We start from the raw sequence: 26,539 nt of genomic DNA, 5'->3' as shown, positions 1-26,539 counted from the left end.
TGATAATGGCATGTTATATAGGCCTGCTGTATGGTGTGGTCTTGATGCCAGTGGAACTGCTAGCCAGCCATTTGATTAGCTTGTATTCCCTAAGTAGAGACTTGCACTACAAGAAGTCTTTCAAAATAACAAATGCAATATTTATTAAAGACAATATTTCCACTTACAGAGATATGATTTGTTTGTACCATATTATTGAACAACTTCTTTGAAAGGCCCAGAAGAGCTGTTTCCCCTCAGTGCCCACATCAGGATCTTTCTTGAGCTGCAGGAAAATGGAAGAGGCAAGAGGAGTGGAGAGAAATGGAGCAAGTGAATTGAATTCTGGGTTAGAAAGTATATATTTAATTTTTAAGGAAACTCTTTAGGTATTAGCTATGAACATGTCCCAAGGAAAGTTCCTGCCTTCATGGAGATGTCACTGTTAATGAAGTTCTTCTAATTCTTCATTGCCACTATATATGGCCACATATCTTATTGCAGTTTTTAAGTGGCTCCATCAATCAGGAACCCTGCCCTTCAGCAGCTTTTGATAATTAGAGACAGTTCACCTGCAGAGAAGGGTCTGAACTAAGCCCATTACCACAGCTGAGATTGTAGTAAGCCTCTAACACTCAACCTTTGACTACATCTCTTTTCTGTCTCCTAGAACTTGCACCATTTCCGAGAATAACAATTAAGGAAAACTACAGGATCAGATAGTCATACCTAGCACTCTTCTTGGTTTGAACTCTAACTTTTGTGTGATATGAAGTTAACGGCACCTTTCTCGTCCCATCTTTTCAGTACTTCTCACCGCAAAACTCTTGAACGTTTTTTTTTTTTTTTTAATTTATTTTGGCTGCTCCAGGTCCTAGTTGTGGCTTGCAGGCTCTTAGTTGTGGCATGTGGACTCTTAGTTGTGGCATGCGTGCGGGATCTAGTTCCCTGACCAGGGATCGAACCCAGGCCCCCTGCATTGGGAGTGGGAAGTCTTACCCACTGCACCACCAGGGAAGTCCCTGCATACTTTTATAACTCATTTTTCTGAATTCATCTTTAGCCACCTCTTTGTATTGCATTGGTACTGTGATCAGAACACCACAGGTAATGTAGCTGCATGCAACATACATTTAACTTTGCACATTCAGCTATTCAGAGAGAAAGAGAAAGTACAATTTTGATAGTGGCTGATTCTACTTGATATTCCCCTCAGGACGTGATGGGAGATGCATGCTTATAGGAAGAGCATCCCATTGTACTATGTGTAATTCTCATGCTTAAAGACACATATTCTATATGACAAGCCAGCTACTTCATTTGGTGCACAGTTGAAGAAACAGTGATTAATTCTGATGCTGGCAGGGAAAAAAAGATGTGTATTAGCTTTATTAAGAGACAGCTCGTCAATCTCAAATGAGACCTCTCTTCCAAAGGGAGTTTAAGAGTAATTTTGACTGATTTTGATTTCTGACTGGTAGGTTGCCAATAATTACCTTTTGACTTCAATAGCAAATTGCGGTTAAGTTGCAAGTTCTGAATATCTGTGGTTTTTCTGCTACAGTTTAGCACCAATAATCCATACTGAATTAGAATCAATGAGTCATCCAACTTAATATTTTTATGTAGATAGGCTTATAGTGAATGCAAAGATTGTCAATATTCCTAGTAATAGTTAATGTTTATTTAGCTCTTAATGTAATACCCGACACTGTACTAGGATGTGCTTTACATACACCATCTTATTTAATCCTCAACAACCCTATGACGTAGGTCCTGTTACCTTAATGTTAAAGCCCAGTAACAGACTTAGAAACAACCAAGGGGGGGACTTCCCTGGTGGCGCAGTGGTTAAGAACCCGCCTGCCGATGCAGCAGACACGGGTTCGAGCCCTGGGCCAGGAAAATCCCATATGCTGCGGAGCGGCTGGGCCTGTGAATCATGGCCGCTGAGCCTGCGTGTCTGGAGCCTGTGCTCTACGACGGGAGAGGCCACAACAGTGAGAGGCCCACGTACCGCAAGAAAAAAAAAAAAAAAAAAAAAAAGAACCCACCTGCCAGTGCAGGGGACACGGGATCAATCCCTGGTCCTGGAAGATCCCACATGCAGCAGAGCAACTAAGCCGTGCACCCCAACTACTGAGCCTGCGCTCTAGAGCCCATGAGTTGTGTGTGCAACTACTGAGCCTGCGTGCCACAACTACTGAAGCCCGCGTGCCTAGAGCCCATGCTCCGCAACAAGAGAAGCCACCGCAATGAGAAGCCCACACACCACAAGGAAGAGTGGCCCCTGCTCGCCACAACTAGAGAAAGCCAGCACACGGCACGGCAACAGACCCAACACAGCAAAAATAAATAAATAAATAAATTTTTTTTAAAAAAAAGAAAGAAAAGAAACAACCAAGGGAACATATACATACCTTTCTATGTAAATATTTCCTAAAACACAAGTGCTCTCAGGAAAGCAGCAAAGAATCATTGCAGAACAGATCAGCAAGTGCAAATTAACATACAGGCTCTAGACAAGCAATATTTTAAAAGTTCTCATTTCGGAGTGGTTTGTCCAGGAGTTGGAACGTATTTTCCCAAGGAAATGATGTTATCACAGCAAAAGCATATTTACCCATGATGTGCCTAAAGTTGTAATAACATAAACCCAAACCATTTTGTGTACCAGTGTCTCTATGGAAAAATTTACTCTGAGTTTCCCCTCGGACGTCTGTGGACACATTTCTCCTCCACTGGGGAGAAGGGGACCTCGTACAAGAAACAGTAGGACTATTCGAAATGTTCAAAGTCGGAATCATCAATGGCTCCTGAGGCCTGTGGTGGGAGTTCCTGGAGGGAGGAGGATGGAAGAGTGAGTAGAACTGGGTACAAAGGGGACACAGGGGCAGGAGATCTTGGGTGAGGAACAGGAGGAAGCCTATAAAGGTGAAGGGTGGGAGAGGAATTCCAGAGAGGAGAGGAGAAAGAAGTCACTAGCTCTAAACCCCCAGGGACTCTTCTCATGCCTCCAGAAGCTTTCTGTTCCCTGCCTGTATTTCTTCTACTGCCTCCAAAATTTCGCCTCCCTGCTTCCCGTTTTACTGCTAACACTAGGGCTTCCTCCATGACGCTGAGATCAGCCCTGTAAGTTTTCTTGACTTAGCTGCTCCTAACACAAGTGAATGGGCCTTTGGGTTTTTTAACTTTTATAAAGGAAAGAGCCCATCCTAGGCCCTCCAGAACTTTTCCTTTTTCACTTGGACCTGGAAGCACAAATATCAGCCTTACAGATGCTTTGGATGGTTTTTTGGGGTCCATAAGGGGCTTAAATAAGTTGCATAAGCATTGCAGATGTAGCTCTCTGAGGCTGAGGCTTGGGAAAGGGGAGAAGCCCTCTGCTCCTTTCTCTCCTTTTTGCCTCTGTGGTTCCCCTGTCCTCAAAGAGAAAGTGAAAAGGAGTGGGCAGTGCCCAGATCGAGGCTCGCTAGAGGGGAAGGGCTGTAAGACTGTGATCCTTGCATTGCTGCTGGGGTGTGTTCTCAAGTGGCACATCTCCATCAGGGGTGTAGGGACCACCTGGGCACCTAAGCCTCTAGCAGCCTCTCCCAGCGCTTCCCATCCCACCTTCCTCTACTCACCGGTCAGTGTTTCCCTGACTTCTCTGGTGATATGAATCACCTGGGCACCTGGGGAGCTAAAAAAAGCCTGAGTTCTCAAGGCCTACCCCAGACCACTGAATCAGAATCTGCAAGCAAAGGGCCTGGAAAGCTGTGTGATTGACAGGCGAGCCCAGGTGATTCCCGTCAGGGATGTTTGGCAAACACTGCCTGACTAACCACCCGCCAGGCGCACACTTTGCTGGTCTTTAAAGGCTCCTACAACATTCTAAGCCCCTTTCTGCCTCAGAATCATTATATAGACATTTCTTCTCCGTGAAAAGCTCTTGCCTGTTCCCTGCTCTTGGCTAATGCCTGCTTCTCCTGACTTCATGACGTGCCTGAAGCACGATTTCCACAGAAAGGCCATCCTTGACCACTCTCCTCACCATGTACACAACTAATGGTTTTTAGTTCGTTAGTTAAAATTTCATTTATTTATTTATTTAAAATTTTTCATTCATTCATTCGTTTATTTATTTATTTTTGGCCGCGCGGGGGCTTTCTCTAGTTGCGGCGAGCGAGGGCTACTCTTCGTTGAGGTGCGCGGGCTTCTCACTGCGGTGGCTTCTCTTGTTATGGAGCGCTGGCTCTAGGCGCGCCGGCTTCAGTAGTTGTGGCACGCGGGCTCAGTATTTGTGGCATGGGAGCTCTAGAGCGCAGGCTCAGTAGTTGTGGTGCACAGGCTTAGTTGCTCCGTGGCATGTGGGATCTTCCCGGACCGGGGCTCGAACCCACCCTTGCGTTGTCAGGTGGATTCTTAACCACTGCGCCACCAGGGAAGCCCTATTTATTTATTTTTGAAGAGGTTTTTTTTCTTTTGGCCACACAGCGTGACTTGGGGGACCTCTGTTCCCTGACCAGGGAGGGATTGAACCTGGGCCTGGCGGTAAAAGCCTGAATCCTTACCACTAGGCCACCAGGGAACTCCCTTTCTCCTCACCATCTAAATCAGGTTCCCTGTTTCATTCTCTCATAACACCTTGTGCTTTTTCTCTGTAGCATTTATCACACAGTTTGTATCTTATGGATTTGACAAATGCCTACCTCCTCACTAGCACCAAGCACAGGAATGCTTAATAAGTATTTTTTGCTTGAGTGAGTAAATGGAAGAACAGTGTTGGGCAAAGGTACTAAAGGTTGGGTTGGATGCTGCTTAACAAATAAAGAACTGAGTATGAGAACTTGAATCTCCCAGGTAAAATTGTTACATGTCAGCTAAAGTCAAGGTAGATGGGCCCAACAAATAAGTGTATTAATGGGGCAGTGAGTGAGATTACTTCAAAAAATATTTATTAAGTACCTAGTATGTGCAAAATGCAATATTAGGAGCTATGGATACAACAGTGAATGAGACTGAAGCGGTCTCTGTCTTCATGGAGCACACATTCTAACAAGGATGACAGCTGTTAAGCAACCAGTTCCACGGTCCGATAATTTTGGTAGATACAATGAAAGAAAGACAAAGCTGTAAGAGCCTATAACAGGGAGACCTGGCATGGTCTGTAGGGCATCAGGCCAGTCATAGAACTTCTAAGACAAGTGGCTGGGGAACCTGTGCCCGAAGAATCTAATATACTCCGTCCTATCTCTTGTCAAAGGTGGCACGAGGGGAGGTGCCTCTGTATATGGCTTCTCAACCTCGGCACAGTTGACATCTTGGACCAGAATATTCTTTGTCTGGGGGCACTTTCTAGTGCACTGTAGGACAGGCTTAGCACCATTCCTGGCCTCTACCCACTGGATGCCATAGGCCCCGCAGTTGTGATAACCACAGAAATCTCAACATCACCACGTGTCCCCTGTGGGAGGGTGGGGGGGGAGAGAGCAAAATCTTCCCCCCTCCCTCCCCCCGTTGAGAATCACTGCTCTACGTGAAACTTTTTTTTTTTTTTAATGTCTTTACTTATGATTTATCCAAGTCAATACCAGGAACTTAATTTATTCATTCAATAAGTATCTGTTGAATGCTTAGGCACTGGGGACACAGTAGTGATCAAAGCCCATGCTTTCTTGAAGCTGTGTTTCAGTGGGAAAGATGGACAATGAATTTTAACATATGTAACATTTCAGAAGTAGGGGATAGGTTGGTCATCGAAGTTCTTTCTGATAAGACGACATTTGACTTGAAAGAAGAAAGGGAATGGGTGGCAGTACCAGAAGCAAGAGGCAGAGCCATTGCAGGGCTCCAGTTGACCTCACCTTTCTGTGTGCAGTTCTAACCAAGCTGCTTGTGTTTCAGGGGGTCCTCCACAGAAGGGCAGCTGGACGGACTCCAGAGCAGCCTTAACTCTGCAGCCTCTGTGACAGTCACCAGCTCCACAGGTCAGTTCCGGGTGGGACGGCGGGCAGGGTCTGGGCCAGCGAGTTCTCTCCTGCCTCTGAAGAGAGCTCCAGCTCAGAGAACGAAGCATCCAGGCCTCTGGAGCACTGGCACGTGGGCATTTTGTTAGTGTCTTCTTCCAAATGACAGCGACATTTTAGGATGAAATGGTTTTCCAGAACGAGTTTGGGGTAGGCGAAATTTCCCCGTCTGGTAGAATGTTACCAGATTTGCAGCATTTCGTAAAAAGCCTGTCTTTGACTGGTGTTTTACTGTTTCTATGGTGTTTCCACATGTAGTATCTCACACTAACTCCTTACCCCAACCCTGTGAGGTATAACTTTGTCACCTCCACGTGAGGAAACAGAAGCTCAGAAAGTCAAGGGGCCTGTGGGAGACGATCCATGCATGCAGAGCTGGAGCTGTGGTCTGCTCTGCGTCCTGTCCTGCTCATGTCATAGTCTGTTGCCAGGTAGTTGCTGAGGGCCTCAAGCCTCTCAACATAGAAGTCAGGCAGCATTCGTCCAGGGATAGTTTTCTGTGAGTAATAATTCATAAAAATACACTAATAGACAATCAGAAGATTGAAAGCAAATCCACTTGGATTCAACTCAACAAGTGTTTATTTTTGAGCACCTCCTGCGGAGAAAGTAACATGCTGGGCACTGGGGTGCGTAAAGGATGAACTAGACAGTCCCTGCTGTGAGGGAACCTAGAGGCTCGGGGAGAGGGAGGTTGGCAGGAGCCTGCTGTGTGGGGTGGGGAGGGACATCTGGCACCGGGGATGCAGAGAATAACAATAGACAGGCTTGGCTGAGTATTGCTGTGTGTCAGGCACACTTCTGAACGCTCTACATTTGTTCACAAAACATGCATATAGCTAACATAGGAGCTGTAGTCCTCGTTTTACGGCTGAAGAAATAAAGGCACAGACAGATTATGAAACGTTATCTCAAATCTCACAGCTAGTGAATGGTGGAGCGGTATTGGAACCCAAGGGCTAACCTGGCCCCGGCTCTTTAGAGGTTGAGGAGGACTTCATAGAGGAAGAAGCATCTAAGCTGGGGTTTGACTGCAGACAGGTCAGCCGGGAGAGGGGAGGTGTGGGTGGAAGGAGTTCCAGGAAGAGGGAACAATGTGGGCAAAGGCCAGTTGAGGGAAGGGGGCGGGTGGTGAAAAGGTGCCGTGTTCGGGGAGCCCTTGTACTGAGGACTGGGGCCTGAGCCAGGAGTGGCAAGAGAATAAGCTGTAGAGGTAGCAGGGCCAGCCTATGAGCGGGGAGGGAACTTGTTCTTGAGAGCAGTTGGGAGCCATCGAGGAGCTTAAGGGCAGGGTGCAAGGGTGTGTGTGTGTGTGTGTGTGTGTGTGTGTGTGTGTGAGTAAGACGTAATACACCTTAAAATGATTACAAGATCACTAAGGAGCCTGGTTAGTTTGACTGTATTATGGGGATAATTCCATATACCTCATAGGCTTACTGTGAGGTTTAAAGGAAGCAGTATACAGAGCAATGCTCTAGAACTGCACCCAAGTCAGGTAATAATATGAAAAGAGTATAAAGATTTTGTTTTCCACTTAAACTCTTCGAACCTGAATTCAAGAAATATTTGCTGCGTATACAAACCCCCCTTTCCCCCAAAAAAGAATTACTAGAACATGGTAGTTATTTTTAAGGAAGTTAAATTTCCACCTTGGAACTCTTATGGCCTGAGAAGTGAGTGGCTAAGAGAGCCATGGACTAGTTGGAAGGGTTTCCATGAGAGACAGCTTTTAGAGCCTCTGTAGCGCTTCAAATTTGCTGAGGCTGGAGAGGTTTACAAAGCTTAGGAGATCCAGGAAACCTGCGTATTTCATTTGTACGTCTAATTGATACATTAAGTATGGAATTGAACTCTTTGCGTGCACTCTGGGTGAGGAAGTTGGAAATTTGAGGGACAGGTGGATCATACTTTCAGCATCTTGATCATGAATTAGTGTTTACGGACTGTTGACATTACTTAGAAGTTTTTGTAACAGTTGTACTGAATTTGGTATCAGTATAAAACCACAGAGCAAGGAGAAGTTGTACTTCTCCCTGGATTCTAATATCTGTCTTTTCTCCCTGCTTCTACCTTAAGGTAAGTGCATTATTCTTTTCACCTTGTTTAGGTAGCCTGCTGTTTACTGCTGTTGTCTCCAAAGGACTCTGGGCCTCTAAAGTCCTTTGAATTTGTTCCTCTTCTGTGACTTTCCTGGCATTCCTGATCCTTAAAGAAATGCTGATGAACATGATGTAGAAAGGTTCAGGCATTTTCCATACTTCCCAATAAATGTTTTACCTTAGCAACATTAATAATAACTAACCCTGTTAGAGTTGTTTATAGAGCTAGTAAAGAACTACCTGGCACTTCAGTGTTTTACCTACAAATTATCTGTTTTTCTTTATTACACATAGATTTAAAGGTGTTATTCTAGGGGGTTAGAAGCATGTCCTTTAACAGGGAGAAGGTTAGGTTGCTATTAAAAACATTTTTCTTTAAACCCACAAGAAGGAAGAACAACCCCTATAATAAGTCAAAACGTTTCACGTCTCTCTGAGAACTGGGAAGTTTTGCGTGTATAGGAATCACTAAACTGCCTGTGAAAGGTATTTAGCCCCTGTCTGGTCCGGTTAACTCAGTTACTGAGTCTGTGAATATAGCACAAGTCTGCTTCCTGACCCCTTGACCCTTCCTTAAGTCTAGCCCTACCAGGCCTTCAAGCTGTGCGACCTCATTCGTCAGGCAGTCTGAATGAGATAGTGGTTCATCCCAGGGCACTGTTGAAAAGCAAGTCAGTCCTTTCCCGCTGATGGTGGCCGAGTGGCATTCTTGTTACTATGAACGTTAAATGAGGTAGTAAATGTGAAAGCTCTTAGCAGAGTGCCTGGAATGCTCCATGAATGTTAACTTTCCTTGACTTCCCTACCTCAGGCTATATATTCTGTGTTTGCTATAGAAGGGGAAGGTGTAGAGTCAGCAAATTTGGAAATTTGAGAAGGAAACTGGAGTGAGGGCCTTTGGCTCAAAGCCAAAGCCATCGGCCTTCCTTCTTTATAACCATGGTGTTCTTCTTGAGGTCTGAAGTGGTGATGGTGAACTAAAATAGCAGAGAGCAACAGATTAGATAACTGGCATTTCTCTCATGCTGATTTGATGGTGTAAACTACCATTGTTGTAGGGCCTGAAGCCATACCAGCTGCCCTCATCCCAGCCGCTTAGCTTACGCCTAAGCTTTTCCTGTCCTGGAGCCCAGCCTCCATATGCACTCCACCCAACTTTTTTTTTTTTTTTTGTAAGCTCTTGTAGATCTATAGTTGGAGGAAGGGACCATACCACCTTTTGAACACCAATGTTGGATTTCATTTACAAAGAGTGAGAAGCGGTTTCCCCCATTAAGCATTTATCATTTAGGACCCTGGTAAAATTCAGGGTAGCTTTGTGCTCTTTGCATGGGGACAAGGTAGCAGGACATCAGTGTGCCTCTACCTTCCCACTTCATTGTCTCTAAGTGAGACAACAAGAGAAAGGAACTTATTTTAATATAAAGTAAACCCAGTGGAGACCAAACCCTAAGGATCTAGAAATCACTTTGACTTGCAAATGAAATTATTTGCCTGGCAGCTCTCAGCAGAGTGACCTATTTTCACTATCGGATTCTTGTTCTTTTCACATGCGTTGTATAGTTGTTGGAGATCCCGGGTGGATTTGGAGTGTAATAAATTAATAATAAACTCTTGAGATGCTTGCCCTAGTGTCTTATACCCTTTATTGCTCCCAAAACGTTCTTCTCTCCCCAGAGTCAAAAGGACAAGAATTTGGGTCTACTACCCACTCTTATGCTGTTAGAAAGCAAGAGAGAGAGGATGGATTTAATGTTTGGCAGGAAATGGCGTGCCAGCATCGGGGAGAATGATGATCCCCTAAAGTCTAATTTTAGATTTGACCTCTTGTCCTTTCAGCCAAGATTAAATAAAGTGTTAAGTGGGGATTTTTTTTACATTTTTCAGGATCGTTGGACGCTCCCCAAGTTATTTTCGCCATATCCAAACCCTTGCCCACACAATCTGGAGCCCTTGCTACACAGTTATAGGACAGAGAAAATCAAAGTCGATGAAGTCAGGGCCAATTTAAGGTAACAGTAAGAAATAAGAGCATTTTTTAAATTATAACTTGCTGACTTTACGCCACAGCAAGAGGCTTAATAGCTGTCAAAAGAAGTGATAGTTTCTCAAAATGACAAGGAAATTGGCATTTTATAAAACCAAAGCTCAGAAGGACTCTCCAAATCTGTGGGTCCAACTACTGCTAGCTTGCTTCTATGTTGACCTACCAGTAGGTGGCACTGTGGCAGTAAGAAATTTCCTTACTATTATGGAGGCATTTGATGTACAGTATGGGGACATTCAGGCCAATCAGAGAAAGAAACTAAAGCCAAAATTGAGTTATTCACAGGTAAAATGTAACAGACTATACTGAAAAGCATGATATTTGAAGATCAAATTACAATAGCATCTAAAGAGAATGCATATTTTTTATTAAAGATATTTATTATTAAAGAAGGCTTTTAGACTACCGTTGGATAGTTTGTGAACTGGACTTTCAGCTAATGGGAGACAGGCAGGGAACACATTTTAAAAAATTTTTTTGTGAGATTGATTAAGCTTCTTTCTGAGTTACTTAATATAAGCATATACTATAATTGGCAGCAAAAGGAGCTACCAACCCCATCCTACCACTCATCCAAAAACAAGCTCCTACATTAAAGAAATGGCCTGACTTGATCATGTGAGGCTGTACCCACACTTCACCAGTGCTACCCCTAGTATTTTGTTCCCAGCTATTGCCTTCAAAACTTTCCAGAAAATTCAATGAAACTGCAAAGTTTGGATGATTTCTTTTCTCTTTGCTCTACCCTACACACTAAAGCATTAATGGCACACCTGCTATGAGCTTAATACTCTTCTTACCTCTAGGGGAATATTTATAAGCTTATTTGAGAAGCATTATTCATCACACGACCCCAGGAGAGCAAAGGAGGGAGGAAAATTATTTACCCACCACAGGATTCATTTACATTGGATCAGAAAGCTTCAAATATCTTTCCCCAGCCCATCTAAACTCTTTCCAAAAAGGAATGAGAAGAGAGAAGGGAACACCAAATCCATGGCTTGGTCATCTACCAAAATGTACCAGAGAAACTGAAAACAACCAGAGTTCCATTGGTAATACTTAACCAATGGTCCTTTAATCCTGATACTAAGCAGCCTATCCAGTGATGTGTTCATCACTAATAACATATATTATAGAAAGCTAAAGGAAGAAGGTCAATATTTCCTTCAGGAGACTGGCAGCCAGAAGAATGAATATGACATCAAGCTCCAAACCAAACCAGCAGCCTGCCAAGAAGTACTAATGTCCATCCGTTTCCAGGACTGTGAGACTTGGACTTGCCTCAGTTGTAATATCACTTTCCTTGAACCTATTTCACTAGTATCCCTTACAATCCACCCAGAACATTACATGGCAAAATAGGATCATCAGCAAAAAAGCCTTGGGAAAGAGCCCATCTCTCAACACTTAAATCTGTGTTGCAAACACAGCCCCACTGAGCCTGAGCTGTGCATAAAGATGGCGGATGCTGTATTGAGGTGGTGAGACCACATGCCAAATGCGTGTGAACCCAGAGACAATGGGTGCAGCATACCGCTGGGAGACTCCAGGGGCAGGCCTGGCAGATGGCAGATGGCAGTGGGCTGCCTCTCCTTGAGCAGGGGAGTCAGGTAGTTTACAAAGTGAAGAGGCAGAACCCCAGAGTACACAGCCCATCCCCCAGATGCATGCTTTATTTTTGTTTAAATGCAGTGTAAACAGAATCACTGCTTTGGGCAGAGATCCCTTCATCCCATACATAGTCATGAATGAATGTCATCACCATCTGTGACAGTCCTAGAACCTCTTCAGGTATGGGTTTAGAGAGGCAGTTGGGTTAAATTCAAGGATTTGACATGTGTTTGCCTAGCATGTTCTATATAAGAGTGACAAAACATCAGTTTTTCTTATCAAAGAATGAGGGAGAGGTGCTGAAGGATATTGGGGACTCAAGACTATTTAAGATGCCCAATATGCTGCCCCAGGCAAGTGTCATATTTAAATATATGCATTATTCTGTGTCTTCTTGGATTCTTTATTGTCAATTTGACATCCATTCGTCACAGAGCCAATTATATTGACTGTATTTTCTGTATTCTTGATGCTTTGGCATTTGGGGACCTTACAGACTGCCCCTGCCAGGCGAGCTAATTCCTAAATATAATAACAACTTGCCCACAAGCATGCCTTTCACACACAAACCAGCCAATCCCACATTTATATCCCCGACCACCTCCTTATCTAACTCTCACATGGCAAGTCAAAATTTCCCTTGCCCTAAATCACTCCAGGGCCAGGAGCCAGGCAACTAGAGACCACCCCTGTAGCCCAAAGCCCGCCAGAATTATTTAAACTAGCCAGTCTTAAACTGTTTACCCTGCCCTGCCTAGCCTTTCCCAGGGAAACCCCAAATAAGGCTCTGGCCTAGACTTCCCCTCACTCCTGTCTTCTGTCTCCCGAGCACGCTGGTGTTTGCCCCTGTGACCCTGCATGGCGTGTAGTGACCGCCTCTCTGGGATCTGCAAGTAAAATCAACTTCTTCCTGCCAGGCCTCGTTCTTACATTCTCCTTGGCCGTGCGGACCTTAGCACACCATCCCCGACATGTACGTTCTTAGAACAGACATCAGCAGGAAGAATAACTTTGATTTGTAGTGCAAGGAACCAGGAAAAAATCTGAATCAATTAGGTTTGTATCACCCAGTTCTAAGCAACTGGTCATAGTACTTACTTCATTATAGGCTGTATTGCACAAGTGATGTTTTAACAGTATGTGTTTTGCTAGTCTCAGTCTGGCTGCAGCCACACAAGAAGGATGTGGATCCCTCTACATGGCAAGATCGCCTGGCTGCCAGCCATTGAAATTTCATGCTTTCCTGTCCTGAGGCCTCTTTCATTTCATTTAGTAACTCTTTCTACATTCAGCAACAAAACTCAAACATAGCTAAACAACCTGGTTGGAATTGGGGGAGGAAACAGCCTGGATTTCAGTTTGTGGGGGAAAATGGTGGGTACTTCTAAGACCCCACCCAAAGGGGTTTCATTTGCCTTTAAGACAACCAGGGAACTCTATTTCTGAAACAGATTAAGAAATGGACTACTGAGATAACATCTGAAAATTGATATTGTCTCTCGCTGAGCTGGCAAAGCCCCAAGAGAGGAGTGATGGTTCTTCAATTGTTAACAATTACTACTTTGTTACAAAGAGACAAGGGAAGTACATTGGCTCCTTTCTCAACTTACATTTACCTTACAGAAGCACACAGGCCTCCTGGAAAAAATGCCTGGCACCCCGTGCATTGCTAGAATTGTACCTACCACTGTATCTTGTAGCAGATTTATGCTGTCCTGTGTAATATCCATTCACTTTGAGTAGAAAAAGATCCTGTTTATTCTTGTAGTCCTGAATTGGGCAAGTAACCAGTATAACGTTGCCTTACTCTGGGAGTCTTTATACTTAGCACTACAGGTTATCAATCTATACTCTGGTTATTCATCCCATGAACCCACACATCGTGCTTCTAGCTTCAGTGATATGCTTGTTATAGGGACATACCTTTGCTTTACCAGCCTTTTATCTGTGGGACATAATTGCCCCTAAAAGTTCTAAAGAAAGAAAACAGCATGCTAAGCCATGCCTGTCTTTGGAAAAAGCAAGTTTTGCCCATGGAAATGTTTACAGCTCTGCTTGCCTGATCTGTAGAATTTGAACTGGGTCACAAAGAGTGTAGGTAGGTAATGCAGGGTGTGGAGAAAGGTGACTTGCAGTATATTGCCCTGTCAGCATGATTGGCATTGGTATTTATTCTGTATTCTTTCAAGTTATGATTATAAGGCAAAAGACTCAGATTCTCTTAAGTCCCCAGAATGAAAAGCATCACTAGTAAAACAGTCTTCTATAGTTCTTTGTTCTTGCCTTTTGGACATGCAAGTATGTCCATTTAGGGCTTCTGTAAGTATCAAGGAGCCCTCTTCTCTTGAAACCTAAACCCACGATAACTAGTTATGTGATACCAGAGAGGAGTAGCTTGAATGTGTGGAATGTCCCTTTAGCTACATCAATAAAACATAGCACGTATCCCCAGTATAAAATGGGGATATACCTGGGAAAGCCAACCTGGTTGTAAGAGGGTGTGAAGAGAAAAGTCAGCTGGTTAGAAGTTGCTGTTACTTGTTTGTTGGTTGGTTTTTGTTATTGCGTAGACGAATCACACTTTTTTTTTATATCAACTGGACTGAAAAGTGACTTTGAGGTTTTTCCCCCCTGCCATTCACTTCTAATTTGCTTTCCAGGGAAATTAAGGCATGTGACAAGTCCAAAATGAAGATATTTTGGAATTTGACAAGATATTTTTTAATTTCTTCATGGCTGAGCTGCAAATTTTATTAGATAATGATTTGTTTATAGTTACTCATCAGCCATTGCAATGTGCAATTTTTAGAAATGTGACTTCTCTCCGGCCTTCTATTTTATATTTACTCCTCTCTTCTACTGTTCTCCAGTGTAAGTCACCATCATGCATGGTACATATTCTTACCCTCCTCTTTTTATGCAGAGGATTTGGGTTGTCTACAATAGCCTTTTGATTGTTGAGACAAGAGAGACCCTCAGTTTACCTCTGTTACAGAAAGTTACATAAGCACAGGGAAGAAACGGTCTCAAGAGCCAGACCTCATGAAAACCTGCAACATTACCTGGGACAGTTAGCAGCTATAGTGGCTAAACAGCGAGTCTGTTAGTCCATCCTATGACCAGTTCCTCGGCAACTGGCTTCCGTTGTTCCCAGGTTAACAGCTCTGCCATACTCATGGTTCGACCTCTCTCTGTGAGAGTCTTTCTCTCCCCACTTTCTGCATTCAGCTTTAAAAGGCAGAATCAAAATATTTTCCATTCATTCATCCAGCAAAGTGTCACTGGTGTGCAGAACAAAAGGTAGGCGGCTGCCGCCTTCCAGATGCCAGGCTGCTTCTTCTGTTAGCACGCTTCTGTGATGAAAAACTGCCAACGTATGCATTTCTGGCAGCTTTCTTCAGGTGAGACAGTAGCTAGGCAGGTACAGCATAGACTTTTCATCTCTAGCAGAGTCTTAAAATATAAAACCATGTGCAATAAAATAATAAAATGTAAAGGGAAAACCAAGGCCGAAAAAAGATATTTCAAAATTTTCAAATATAAGACCAAAGAAAATTACTATAATTGAGGTTAAATTTGGCTCTGGCTCTCCTAACAACCAGGACAAAAAGTGAAGTGTGATAAATAAAAGTATATAGTTCTCATTATAAAGAAGGGGAAAATTCCCCGGGGGGAAATTAAGCTTTTTCCTAGCTCTTACTCCGAAAGCAGTATTTTCATACTTTAGGTAGAGGACCCTGAATGAAGTAATAGTGCCCTCAGCAACCTAACATAACAGAAGTAGGTCGTCTTTCTTGGCATGACCGACATGAAGGCAAAATATTTCAGTGCAAATCAATGAAGACGGTTTTGTGAAGGACAAAACTAACATAACCTTAGTTTCTTTGTGGTCCAGCATAATCCAAGGATAAGATAATTGGTTATTTAGAGGACTGGATGGATTGCATGCGCCTTAGACCGCCCGAAAATACAACTTCTCTCAATTGATCGCTTAGTCAGAGCTCGTTGTGCTCTTAGGCCAAAGCCCGGACACTTAGTCTTCTACTTTACTGGTTGAAGATGCATCTATATGCTTTGGAAAGCAGGCGACCCAGGTAACATCTTGTGAAAACTGTGGAAGCTAAGCGATATTCTCACCCCATCGTACGGCATATTTCTTCTCTGTGCCTTTATTTGTGTGTGGAGTGTCCTGTGCTTTCACACTATTGCCTCCTCTTGCCCATTCGCATGCCCAGTCTGATAGAGACACTTTCTGACTGCGCTCCAATGAAATTCTGATTACCTCTACTGTGACACTTACAACACTCTAGTATCCTTACGGATTACTTGACTGTTTCCCCCATTAGACTGTAATTCCCTGGAAGGCAAGGGTCAGCTGTGATTTGACTCTGAAACCCCAAGGCTTAGCATAATGCCCAGCCCATAGTAGGGACTTAAGCAATTCAGATCGAATAGATAAATGAGTGGATTTTCATATTTCTGTCTTTGTGTATTCTTTGGCAATATCTGGAATACCGATCCACATATGCAAATGCTTCTTATCCTTTAAGGATCCAGTTAAGTTTTGTCCCCTCCAATAATCCTTACTCGCATAATTCCATGTATCTTGCCATTTTTTAAATCCCTAGAGCACTTACATTTTATATCACAACGTTCAGCACTTCGCTGTATTTTGTCATCTTTTATCACTACTTACTTCTAGGGTGAACTGTCTCTTCAGTGAGACCAGAAACTCCTTGAGGGCAGGATTACCTTCTGTAAATTTCTTAAATTCCTAGCAACATCCAAAATACTTCATTACTTTGTAAAACCTGCCCTTCAGAAAAGAATACATAACACACACATAAAATTTTTCTGGAAAATAGTTTATTACCCCTATTCTGGCTTCAAGTAAAATGCTTAACCTCAGAAGATGAAATCTTTCAATGAAAATTTCACAAATAATGCATTTTATTATTAAACAATCTTCAAAATTAGAATCACCTACCTTATAAATTACCTAGTATTTCTAACCTTTTTCTGGCAATATTGTAAAACTACTTCCTATAAAATAAAGCATGACTGGTCATTACCCTTCAGACAACAACCTCATCCACATTCATAACCTTGCTATATTCTGTTACAGAGAAGAATTCAGGATAAAGATGTTCTATTTTAGACCACATCCAAGGATCTCATTATAAGGGAACAAAGTTAAAATGAGGTTTAGTTTTTGAAAAACATTATCCTTCAGCTTTTTTTCCCTCTATACCAACTAATTGGGGCACTTTAACTTTATCACACAGATTAGGTTTTGCTTTTCAAAACTGAACTGTCTTTTTTATTCTCTCCCGAACTCTCCATGAATTCTTCAGGCTCCTCTTAAATTGTACAGTACCTGAAACTGGACACTGTACCCTAATATTAGAGCTCTGCCTAGTATTGATTATAGTTTAAAATTTATCATTATGATTCTGGAGTCATATGTTACACCTTTTATTTGTTTGTACTATGTTCTCAAAAACAAAACTAAAGTTCTCTCAACCCTTATTACCTTTCACCTTCCTTCCTTCCTCTTCCTTCAAGTTCAGTGCCATATGGTAGTATCACTGTCATCATCAGTAACAATACCTAACTCTTGTAAGAATTCCAGTGTAAACTAGAAAGGGCATAACTCTGAAGTTAGAGTGACCTGTCTGGGCTCCACCACTTCCCAGTTGGTAACCATGGGCTAATCACATAACCTCTTTGAGTGTCAGTTTTCTCATCTGTACAATAAGCATAAAAACATCAATCTTGCAGGACTGATATAAAGATTATAGATTGCCTCAACAACAAAAACCAATCAACCTGATTTAAAAATGGGCAAAAGACTGGAATAGACATTTCTCCAAAGATATACAAATGGCCAATAAGCATATGGAAAGATGCTCAACATCACTAATCATAAAAGAAATACAAATCAAAATCATAATGAGATACCACCTTATACTCATTAGGGTGGCTACTATTTTTTAAAAAGCAGAAAATAACTAGTTTTGGCAAGGATATGGAGAAATGGAACTCTTGTGTGTACCATTGGTGAGAGGGTAAAATGGTACAGCCTCTTATGGTGGGTCCTAAAAAAAATTTAAAACAGAATTACCATGCAATTCAGCAATTTTACTTCTGTGTATGTACTCAGAAGAACTGAAAGCAAGGTCTTGAACAGATATTTGTATACCCATACTCATAGCAGCAGCATTCACAATAGCTGAAAGGTAGAAACAACCCAAGTATCCGTCAATAGATGAGTGGATAAACAAAATGTGGTTATACACATACAATGGAATATTATTCAGCCTTAAGAAAGAAAGAATTTCTAACACATGCTGCAACATGATGAACCTTGAGGACATTATGCTGAGTTAAATAAGCCAGTTGCAAAATGACAAATACTGTATCATTTCCACTTATGTGTGGGACCTAGAGTAGTCAAATACATAGAGACAGAAAGTAGAATGATGGTTGCCAGCAGCTGGAGGGAGGATAGAATGGAAGTTATTTTTTAATGGGTACCAAGTTTCAGTTTTTTTTAATATTATTTATTTAGGCTGCGCTGGGTCTTTGTTGCTGCACGCAGGCTTTCTCTAGTTGCAGTGAGCGGGGGCTGCTCTTCGTTGCGGTGTGCATGCTTCTCATCGTGGTGACTTCTCTTGTTGCGGAGCACGGGCTCTAGGTGCGCAGGCTTCAGTAGCTGTGGTACATGGGCTCTGGAGCGCAGGCTCAGTAGTTGTGGCGCACGGGCTTAGTTGCTCCGTGACATGTGAGATCTTCCCGGACCAGGGCTCAAACCCATGTCCCCTGCATTTGGCAGGCGGATTCTTAACCACTGCGCCACCAGAGAAGTCCAGAGGTTTCAGTTTTTTAAGATGAAAAGAGTTCTGGAAGTAGATGGTGGTGATGATTGCACAAACATGTGACTGGACTTAATGCCACCAAACTGTTCCCTTAAGAATGTTTAAGATGATAAATTTTCCCCCTCCCCTCACCTCTGACAACCACAAATCTGTTCTCTGTATCTGTGAACTTGGTTTTTTGTATTGGTTGTTTTGGTTTTTTTTTTTTTCAGATTTCACGTATAAGTGAGATCATACAAGTATTTGTTTTTCTCTATCTGATTTATTTCACTTAGCTTAATGCCTTCAAGGTCCATCCATGTTGTCACAAATGGCAAGATTTCATTCTTTTCTATGGCTGAGTAATATTTTGTTGTGTATATCTACCACATTTTCTTTATCCATTCATCTACCAATAGACGTTTTGGTTGTTTTCATATCTTAGCTATGGTAAATAATGTTGCGGTGAACACGGGTTGAATATATCTTGTCCAGTTACTGTTTTCATTTTCTTCAGATAAATACCCAGAAGTGGAATTGCTGGATTATATGGTAGTTCTATTTTTGATTTTTTTGAGGAACCTCCATACTGTTTTCCACAGTAGCTGTGCCAATTTACATTCCCATCAGCAGTGTACAAGAGTTCTCTTTTCTCCACATCCTCTCCAACACTTGTTATTCTTGTCATTTTGGTATTAGCCATTCTCTCTCTCAGGTATGAGGTGATATCTCATTGTGGTTTTGATTTGCATTTCCCTGGTGATTAGTGATGTTGACCACCTTTTCATATACCTGTTGTCCATTTGTATGTCTCCTTTGGAAAAGTGTCTATTCAGAGTCTCTGCCCGTTTTTAAATTGGATTGTTTGGTTTTATTGTTATTGAGTAATATGAGTTTTTTTATGTTTTGGATATTAATCCCTTATCAGATATATGATTTGTAAATATTTTCTCACACTCCACAGGTTGCCTTCATTTTGTTGATAGTTTTCTTTTCTGTGCAGAAGCTTTTTAGTTTGATGTAGTCTCGTTTATTTTTCCTTTTGTTGCCTTTGCTTTTGGTGTCTCATGCAAAAAAATCATCACCAAGACTGATGTCAAGGAGCTTATTACTTCCTATGTTTTCTTCTAGGAGTTTTACAGTTTCAAGTCTAATGTTCAAGTCTGTAGTCCATTTTGAATTAATTCTTGTGTATGGTATAAGATAGTTGGTCCAGCATCATTCTTTTGCATGTGGTTGTCCAGTTTTCTTAACACCATTTATTGAAGAGATTATCCTTTCCCCATTGTATATTCTTGGCTCCTTTGTCCTAAATTAATTGGTCGTATATGCATAGGTTCATTTCTGGGCTTTCTGTTCTGTTCCATTGATCTATGTGTCTGTTTTTATGCCAGAACCATACTGTTTTGATTACTGTAGCTGTGTAGTATAGTTTCAAATCAGATGGCATGTTGCCTCCAGCTTAGTTCTTTCTCAAGATTGCTCTGGCTCTTCAGGGTCTTCTGCAGCTCCATACAAATTTTAGGATTGTTTGTTCTATTTCTGTGGAAAATGCCATTGGAATTGTGATAGGGATTGCATTGAATCTGTAGATTGCTTTGGGTAGTATGGACATTTTAACAATATTAATTCTTCTAATCCATGAGCACAGAATATCTCTCCATTTACTTATGTCTTCTTCAATTTCTTTCATCAACATGTTATAGTTTTCATTGTACAGGTCTTTCACCTTTTTGGTTAAATTTATTCCTAGGTATTTCATTCTTTTTGATGCAATTGTAAATGGGATTGTTTTCTTAACTTCTCTTTCTGATAGTTCATTGTTAGTGCATAGTTTTGTATCCTTAATCTTTACTGGATTCATTTATTAGTTCTAATAGTTTTTGGTGGAGTCTTTAGGGTTCTCTGTATACAATATGCCATCTGCAAATTGTGATGGTTTTATTCTTGCTTTTTTTTTTTTTTTCCGGTACGCGGGCCTCTCACTGCTGTGGCCTCTCCCGTTGCGGAGCACAGGCTCCGGACACGCAGGCCCAGCCGCTCCGCGGCATGCGGGATCCTCCCAGACCGGGGCACGAACCTGCGTTCCCTGCATCAGCAGGCGGACTCTCAACCACTGCGCCACCAGGGAAGCCCCTATTCTTGCTTTTTCATTTGGATGTCTTTTGTTTCTTTCTCTTGTCTAACTGCTCTGGCTAGGCCAGTACTATGTCAAATAAAAGTAGGGGGCTTCCCTGGTGGTGCAGTGGTTGAGAATCCGCCTGCCAATGCAGGGGACACGGGTTCGTGCCCCGGTCCGGGAAGATCCCACATGCCGCGGAGCGGCTGGGCCCGTGAGCCATGGCCACTGAGCCTGCGCATCCGGAGCCTGTACTCCACAATGGGAGAGGCCACAACAGTGAGGGGCCCGCGTACCGCAAAAAAAAAAAAAAAAAAAGTGGGCATCCTTGTCTTGTTCCAGATCTTAGAGGAAAAGCTATCTGCCGCCAGCCGCGGCAGGTCCTCAAAGTGCAGCAATGATCGACGAGAGGGGGTAGGGAACTGAAAGCACCAAGGTATGGGATCAGAAGGGCACATACAACTGATGGTTGCAAGGCAAATTTAATAACAAAGCATAGGGCTTCCCTGGTGGCGCAGTGGTTGAGGGTCCGCCTGCCGATGCAGGGGACACGGGTTCGTGCCCCGGTCCGGGAAGATCCCACATGCCGCGGAGCGGCTGGGCCCGTGAGCCATGGCCGCTGAGCCTGCGCGTCCGGAGCCTGTGCTCCGCAACGGGAGAGGCCCCAACAGTGAGAGGCCCGCGTACCGCAAAAAAAAAAAAAAAAAAAAAAAAAAAAAAAAAAAAAAAACAAAGCATAGCCATATATATATACCCCTAAAGCAGGGACTTTGCATAGTCATTGTAAAGTAGAAACTTTGCATAACCTTTGTTCTGTGGAACTAGTCTTTCATCTTAGGCTTAGTCGCCACCATAACTGCATTAGCGGGTTTATCGTCTCTCAGTTTAGTCGCCACCTTATCTGCATTATCTGCATCAGTGGATCTATCGCTTGTTCCACAAAGGCACCAATTTCCCCTCCAGGATTGCTTTTCCTAGCTTTAGGGAACAACCAGGGACTCCCATTAACTGAGCAGGTCCCTGGAGCGATCTGGCCAAAGGCCATCTCCTTTTTTACATTCATACCATAAAGTCCAGGATGCATACCAAGGAGAGTACAATCGGGCCCTGTGGCTTATGAGGGTCTTAATGGCGCCTTCCTCAGAGGGCAATGCTCGCCACAGCTATCAACTTTTCACTGTTGATCATGATGTTAACTGTGGACTTGTCATATATAGCCTTTATTATGTTGAGGTATGTTCTCTCTATACCCACTTTGTTGAGAGTTTTTATCATAAATGGATGCTAGTTTTGCCAAATGCTTTTTCTGCATCAATTGCAATGATCATATAATTTTTATCCTTCATTTTTTTAATGTGGTGTATCATGTTGATCTGTGGTTGTAAAACCATCCTTGCACTCCTGCAGTAAATTCCACTTGATCATGGTGTATGATCCTTTTTATATATTGTTGGATTCAGTTTGCTAATATTTTGTTGAGGAGGATTTTTGCATCTCTGTTCATCGGGCCTGTAATTTTTATTTTCTATGGCATGCTTGTCTGGTTTTGGTATCAGGGTAATGCTGGCCTCATAAAATGAGTTTGGAAGTGTTCCTTCCTCTTCTATTTTTTGGAAGAGTTTGAGAAGGATTGGTGTTAATTCTTCTTTAAGTGTTCGGTAGAATTCACCAGTGAAGCCACCTGGTCCTGGACTTTTGTTTGTCGAGAGGTTTTTGATTATTGATTCAATCAATGTTATGTGTATTTTACCACACACTAAAAAAACTATAGATTCTGTATGTAATGCACCTAGTACAGTGTTTGGCACATGATAGTTACTCAATAAACGGTAGTTCTACTGTGGTGTCACTATTTAATGCACATGGCTTCATTAGTTCCCAGTATGATCCTTGAGGTCATTTTGTTGTTAAATATTATTTTAAAAGTTAGGTGCCCTAGAAAGCAAACTCTAAGATGTAGATTAGCATGCAGGAAGTTTATTAAGGAGTCCTCTTGGGATTGGCACCTTTAGAAGGAAAGGGAATGGAAGGAAATGGGATTGGACAATGGGAGAAGATGCGCTGTGATGCAGTGACAAAGAACACCGAAGTTGGCCCCACAGGACACTATAAAACTGAAATGGACTTTCAGGTTTGTGAGTTGTGGTGAGGGGGCTGGGATACAGCTTTTATACTTACTCTGTGTTGATCTGTCCTTGGATATGGGCTGCCTGGGAAGAGGGACATGCCCTTGGGTAATGGGGCAGTTTCCAGAGAGAGCTGAGGGCAGCAGTGGAGGTGGGGAATGTCTTTCATTCCTGAAGGGAGGAGAGAAGGGAATGTGCATTACTACAACAAAAATTTAGAACTAAATCTCAGGTTTCAGTGCCTCTTAGTCCATTCAGGCTCATTTCCAATCCTCTGTATTCATGAGTAAAATTTCCATGTTATCATTCACATCGTTAAAGAAATAATTAGGGAACTTTCAACCGACTGCAGCAATGCTTTTCAAACCATTGGTGGTTAAGAACTAGTTATTTTCCTTTCCAGTCCTTCATGGACTGATACATTTATAAAATACACAAAAAATAAGTTACTGGATCAATTAAATAAGAAGACATCTCACAGACAAGCTCAAATTTATTATTATTAGATTCAACAGACATAAAATTGCTGTGACAATTTGCTATAAAGGTTTTAACTGCCTACTTTCAATCTCTAAACTTGTCTCATGTAGTCTAATAACAAAGAGTTCTCAAAACTGGTACCAATCTGGGACTCCATTCTAAATAATCCTGAGTTACAGAATTCTTATAAAACATTGTTGGTGTTCTAAATTGACATTGGCGATATATTGGATTAAATGAATGTTATTCTTCAATCTAGAGATCTGATCTTTGCTGTTCTTGGGGAATCCATAATTCTCTTAAAGCCTGGCCTGAACTAGGACTACTTACACCAACAGCATCACAACTTCCAGGTATAAGTAGTCCTAAGGCCATTACTTACTCAAGGATCTTATGGATGAAAGGAACAAAGACCATTTTCTTGTTTGACAAAGTAAGAGTCATCAGTCCTATTCCCAGGACTAGGAAAAGTGACTCATCTCTTGTAATGCTCTTGGGGCATATGATGTATGGGTAGGGAGATAAGAGAACAGGGAAAGGAGAGCTGACAGAGTATATCCTTCAGTAAAGACGTACTGGTAAAACAAAGGGGTCATGATACATTCAAAGAGTTTATAAAGCTTTCTTATCTAATTTGGGGAGTATGACCTAAGAGCTGTGGCCATGGTTGTAGCTTCATTGATCTGTGAATCCCCTGAAATTGTATACAGAACATCAGGTGTGCTGCATCTGTGTCTTTTTGGAGAGGATTCTCAGAGTGACCCAAAATCTCATAATCGTTGACTTACCTTCCTAGTTTGAAACGTGGGTTATATTTCCCTACTTGCAAGAATTCAAGCTCAAGTTACCAAACACTCTCACTTGGATCTACTGTAGTGGTTTTTTTTTTTTTCTTTTTCTTTTTTTTGCAGTACGCGGGCCTCTCAGTGTTGTGGCCTCTCCCGTTGCGGAGCACAGGCTCTGGACGCACAGGCTCAGCGGCCATGGCTCACGGGCCTAGCCGCTCCGCGGCATGTGGGATCTTCCCGGACTGGGGCACGAACCCGCATCCCCTGCATCGCCAGGTGGACTCTCAACCACTGCGCCACCAGGGAAGCCCTGTACTGGTTTCTTAATGCATCAACCCTTACCATCTCTTTTCTACCTCCATTCCATTCTCACATCACTGTGGAATGAGCATTTGAAAATGCAAACTGTTTCTGATAAATACATACACACACCACCTGAAGCCCTTCAGAAAAGCTTACCATTGTCTTTAGGATCAAGATAAAACTAGATAAAAGGTCTTACATGGCCTGCCTACCTTCCATTCTTACCCCACACCACCCTTCCTCCGTGCTTTCTCCACACTAACCATCCTGGCCTTCTCTGAACTCCCTACAGTTCCTCAGTCTACAGAGCCCTTGCAGATGGCTGCTCTACCTGGAATGTTGCTCCCCTACTCTCAAGTGCATTTCCTTTCTCTGGCCTCTTTGATTAGGGCATGTCCCCCTTTTACAGAGACCCATGTAGCTCTCCTTTGTAGCATTTGTTACAGTTCCTTGTGATTTTCCATTAGTGTATGTCTCTCTCACTGGACTCTGAGTTCCATGGGGACAGACTGTTTGTGTTATTCACCTTCACATGCCCAGGGTTGAGCAGAGAACTTGTAGAGCAGGCCTTCCATAGGTGTTTATGACTGAGTGAGTTAGCAATTTTGTCCTCATTTAACAGAGAAAATTATGGTGTAAAGACTAGGAAACAGCCCAAGTTCACATAACTGACAGATGGTGAAGCTGGGTTTTAAACCTAGATTTGACTTCCAAGCCCTTGCTCTTAACCACTGTAATCACAACAGCAGTTAAAAAACAGTCATCATTTTATTGTGCACTTGTTATATGCCAGGGACTATGCTAAGTATTATGTGTTTATCACATTGTATCTTCTTCAGCCCTATAAAAGTATGTGGCTTTGTTATCTCTGTTGTGCATATGAGGAGACTAAGGCTCAGAGAAGTAAAGTGTCCAAGTCACACAGTCAGCAGTGGAGCTGAAATTCAAACTGAGGCAGCTTTATTCTAGAAACTGCTGAACTGCCTCATCATATCAAAACTCTAGGCCCTCTAGGTAATTTCATTTTCCCAACTTCCTTTCCTAATGCAGCTAAGTGGCTGGTGACCAGGCCCTGTGGCCTGGACCTCCCTGAAGTGCCTGGTGGTTATCTCCAGTTGCTCAGCAGGGGATTCCTGGCAGTGTGGGGACATCTGTGGGTGAGGCTGGCTTGCCATTAATCCAGCCATTTAACTTTCCTTCATTTGGATGGAGCCGGACCTGAGAAGGGGGAGGATAAGGATCAACATGGCCCTTCTGCCTCCACTCCCAAGGATGGGGTAGAGGGAGCAAGGGGTGGCGATAATCTTTCCCGTGCCTCCAGAAATGCCTCTGAAGGGGCAGCATTACTGATTGGCAAGGAGCCTGGGACCTCCACAGCAGAGGGTGGAGCTGAAGGTGGGAGGTGGGAGGGTTGGGGAGGAAGGAGGAGTGGCTTGGGAATCACCCCTGGATTAGTTAGGAGAGCATTCCCTGCAGGTAACAGAAACTCAGAAAACCAGTGGCTTACGTAAGTGGCTTTCTAACAAACATGTCAGGAAGTTCAGAGACAGGAAATCCAGGGGTACTGCAGCACCTCAGAGACATAATGGGGGAACCAGACTCCTGTCTTTGGCTTGACTAACTCTAAAGCATTGGCTTTTTCTTTTTCTCTCTCTCTCTCTTTTTTTTTTTTTTTCGTCATAAGGTGGTTCCTATTCCTACTGGCATTGTTTCCATGTTCCAGGGAAGAAAAGGGTGGGAAGTGGGCAAAAGACAGATGCCTGTTAAATCTGTCCACTTGAAAAAAAATGTCTTTCTTGGAAGCCTAGCAGTTCCAACTAATATGTCATTGACCAGCTCTGGATCCCATGCTTGTTTCTCCCTAGCAACAAAGGAGTCTGGAGAGGTAGTCTCTTAACTGGACACACGGCCTCCCCAAGCAATTGAGGTTCTCTTATTGAAGAAGAAGGAAGAATGGTGTTGAGAAACATCTACCAGTTTCTGTCATAACACGTTTTCTTTCCAGAGTCTCCTCCTCTACTGGATAGAAATCATCATCTTTCTACAGCCCCTTTCCACCAGCTTCTTGACTGCTGCAAATAGAAGTGCCATTACTTGACCCTAGTTGCCCCAGACCTAG

The 26,539-nt window shown here is 42.8% G+C and overlaps 1 protein-coding gene across 20 annotated transcripts in view; it reads left to right on the top strand.

Annotated features, from left to right (window-relative positions):
- TTLL5 (tubulin tyrosine ligase like 5) overlaps nt 1–26,539 on the top strand; it is a 318,155-nt gene that overhangs the window by 255,344 nt on the left and 36,272 nt on the right. For all 20 annotated transcript variants that reach the window (XM_067028048.1, XM_067028041.1, XM_067028055.1 and 17 more), the window contains one exon: nt 5,866–5,948. In XM_067028048.1, coding sequence (XP_066884149.1) covers nt 5,866–5,913 — 48 coding nt within the window. In that variant the 3' untranslated portion in view covers nt 5,914–5,948. The remainder of the gene's footprint in view (nt 1–5,865; nt 5,949–26,539) is intronic.

The sequence above is a fragment of the Kogia breviceps genome, chromosome 3, assembly GCF_026419965.1.
Source record: "Kogia breviceps isolate mKogBre1 chromosome 3, mKogBre1 haplotype 1, whole genome shotgun sequence".
In the NCBI taxonomy this organism is placed as follows: Eukaryota; Metazoa; Chordata; class Mammalia; order Artiodactyla; family Physeteridae; genus Kogia; species Kogia breviceps.
The sequence above is the reverse complement of the archived record's forward strand: the minus strand, read 5'-3'. Positions and strand labels throughout refer to the sequence as shown.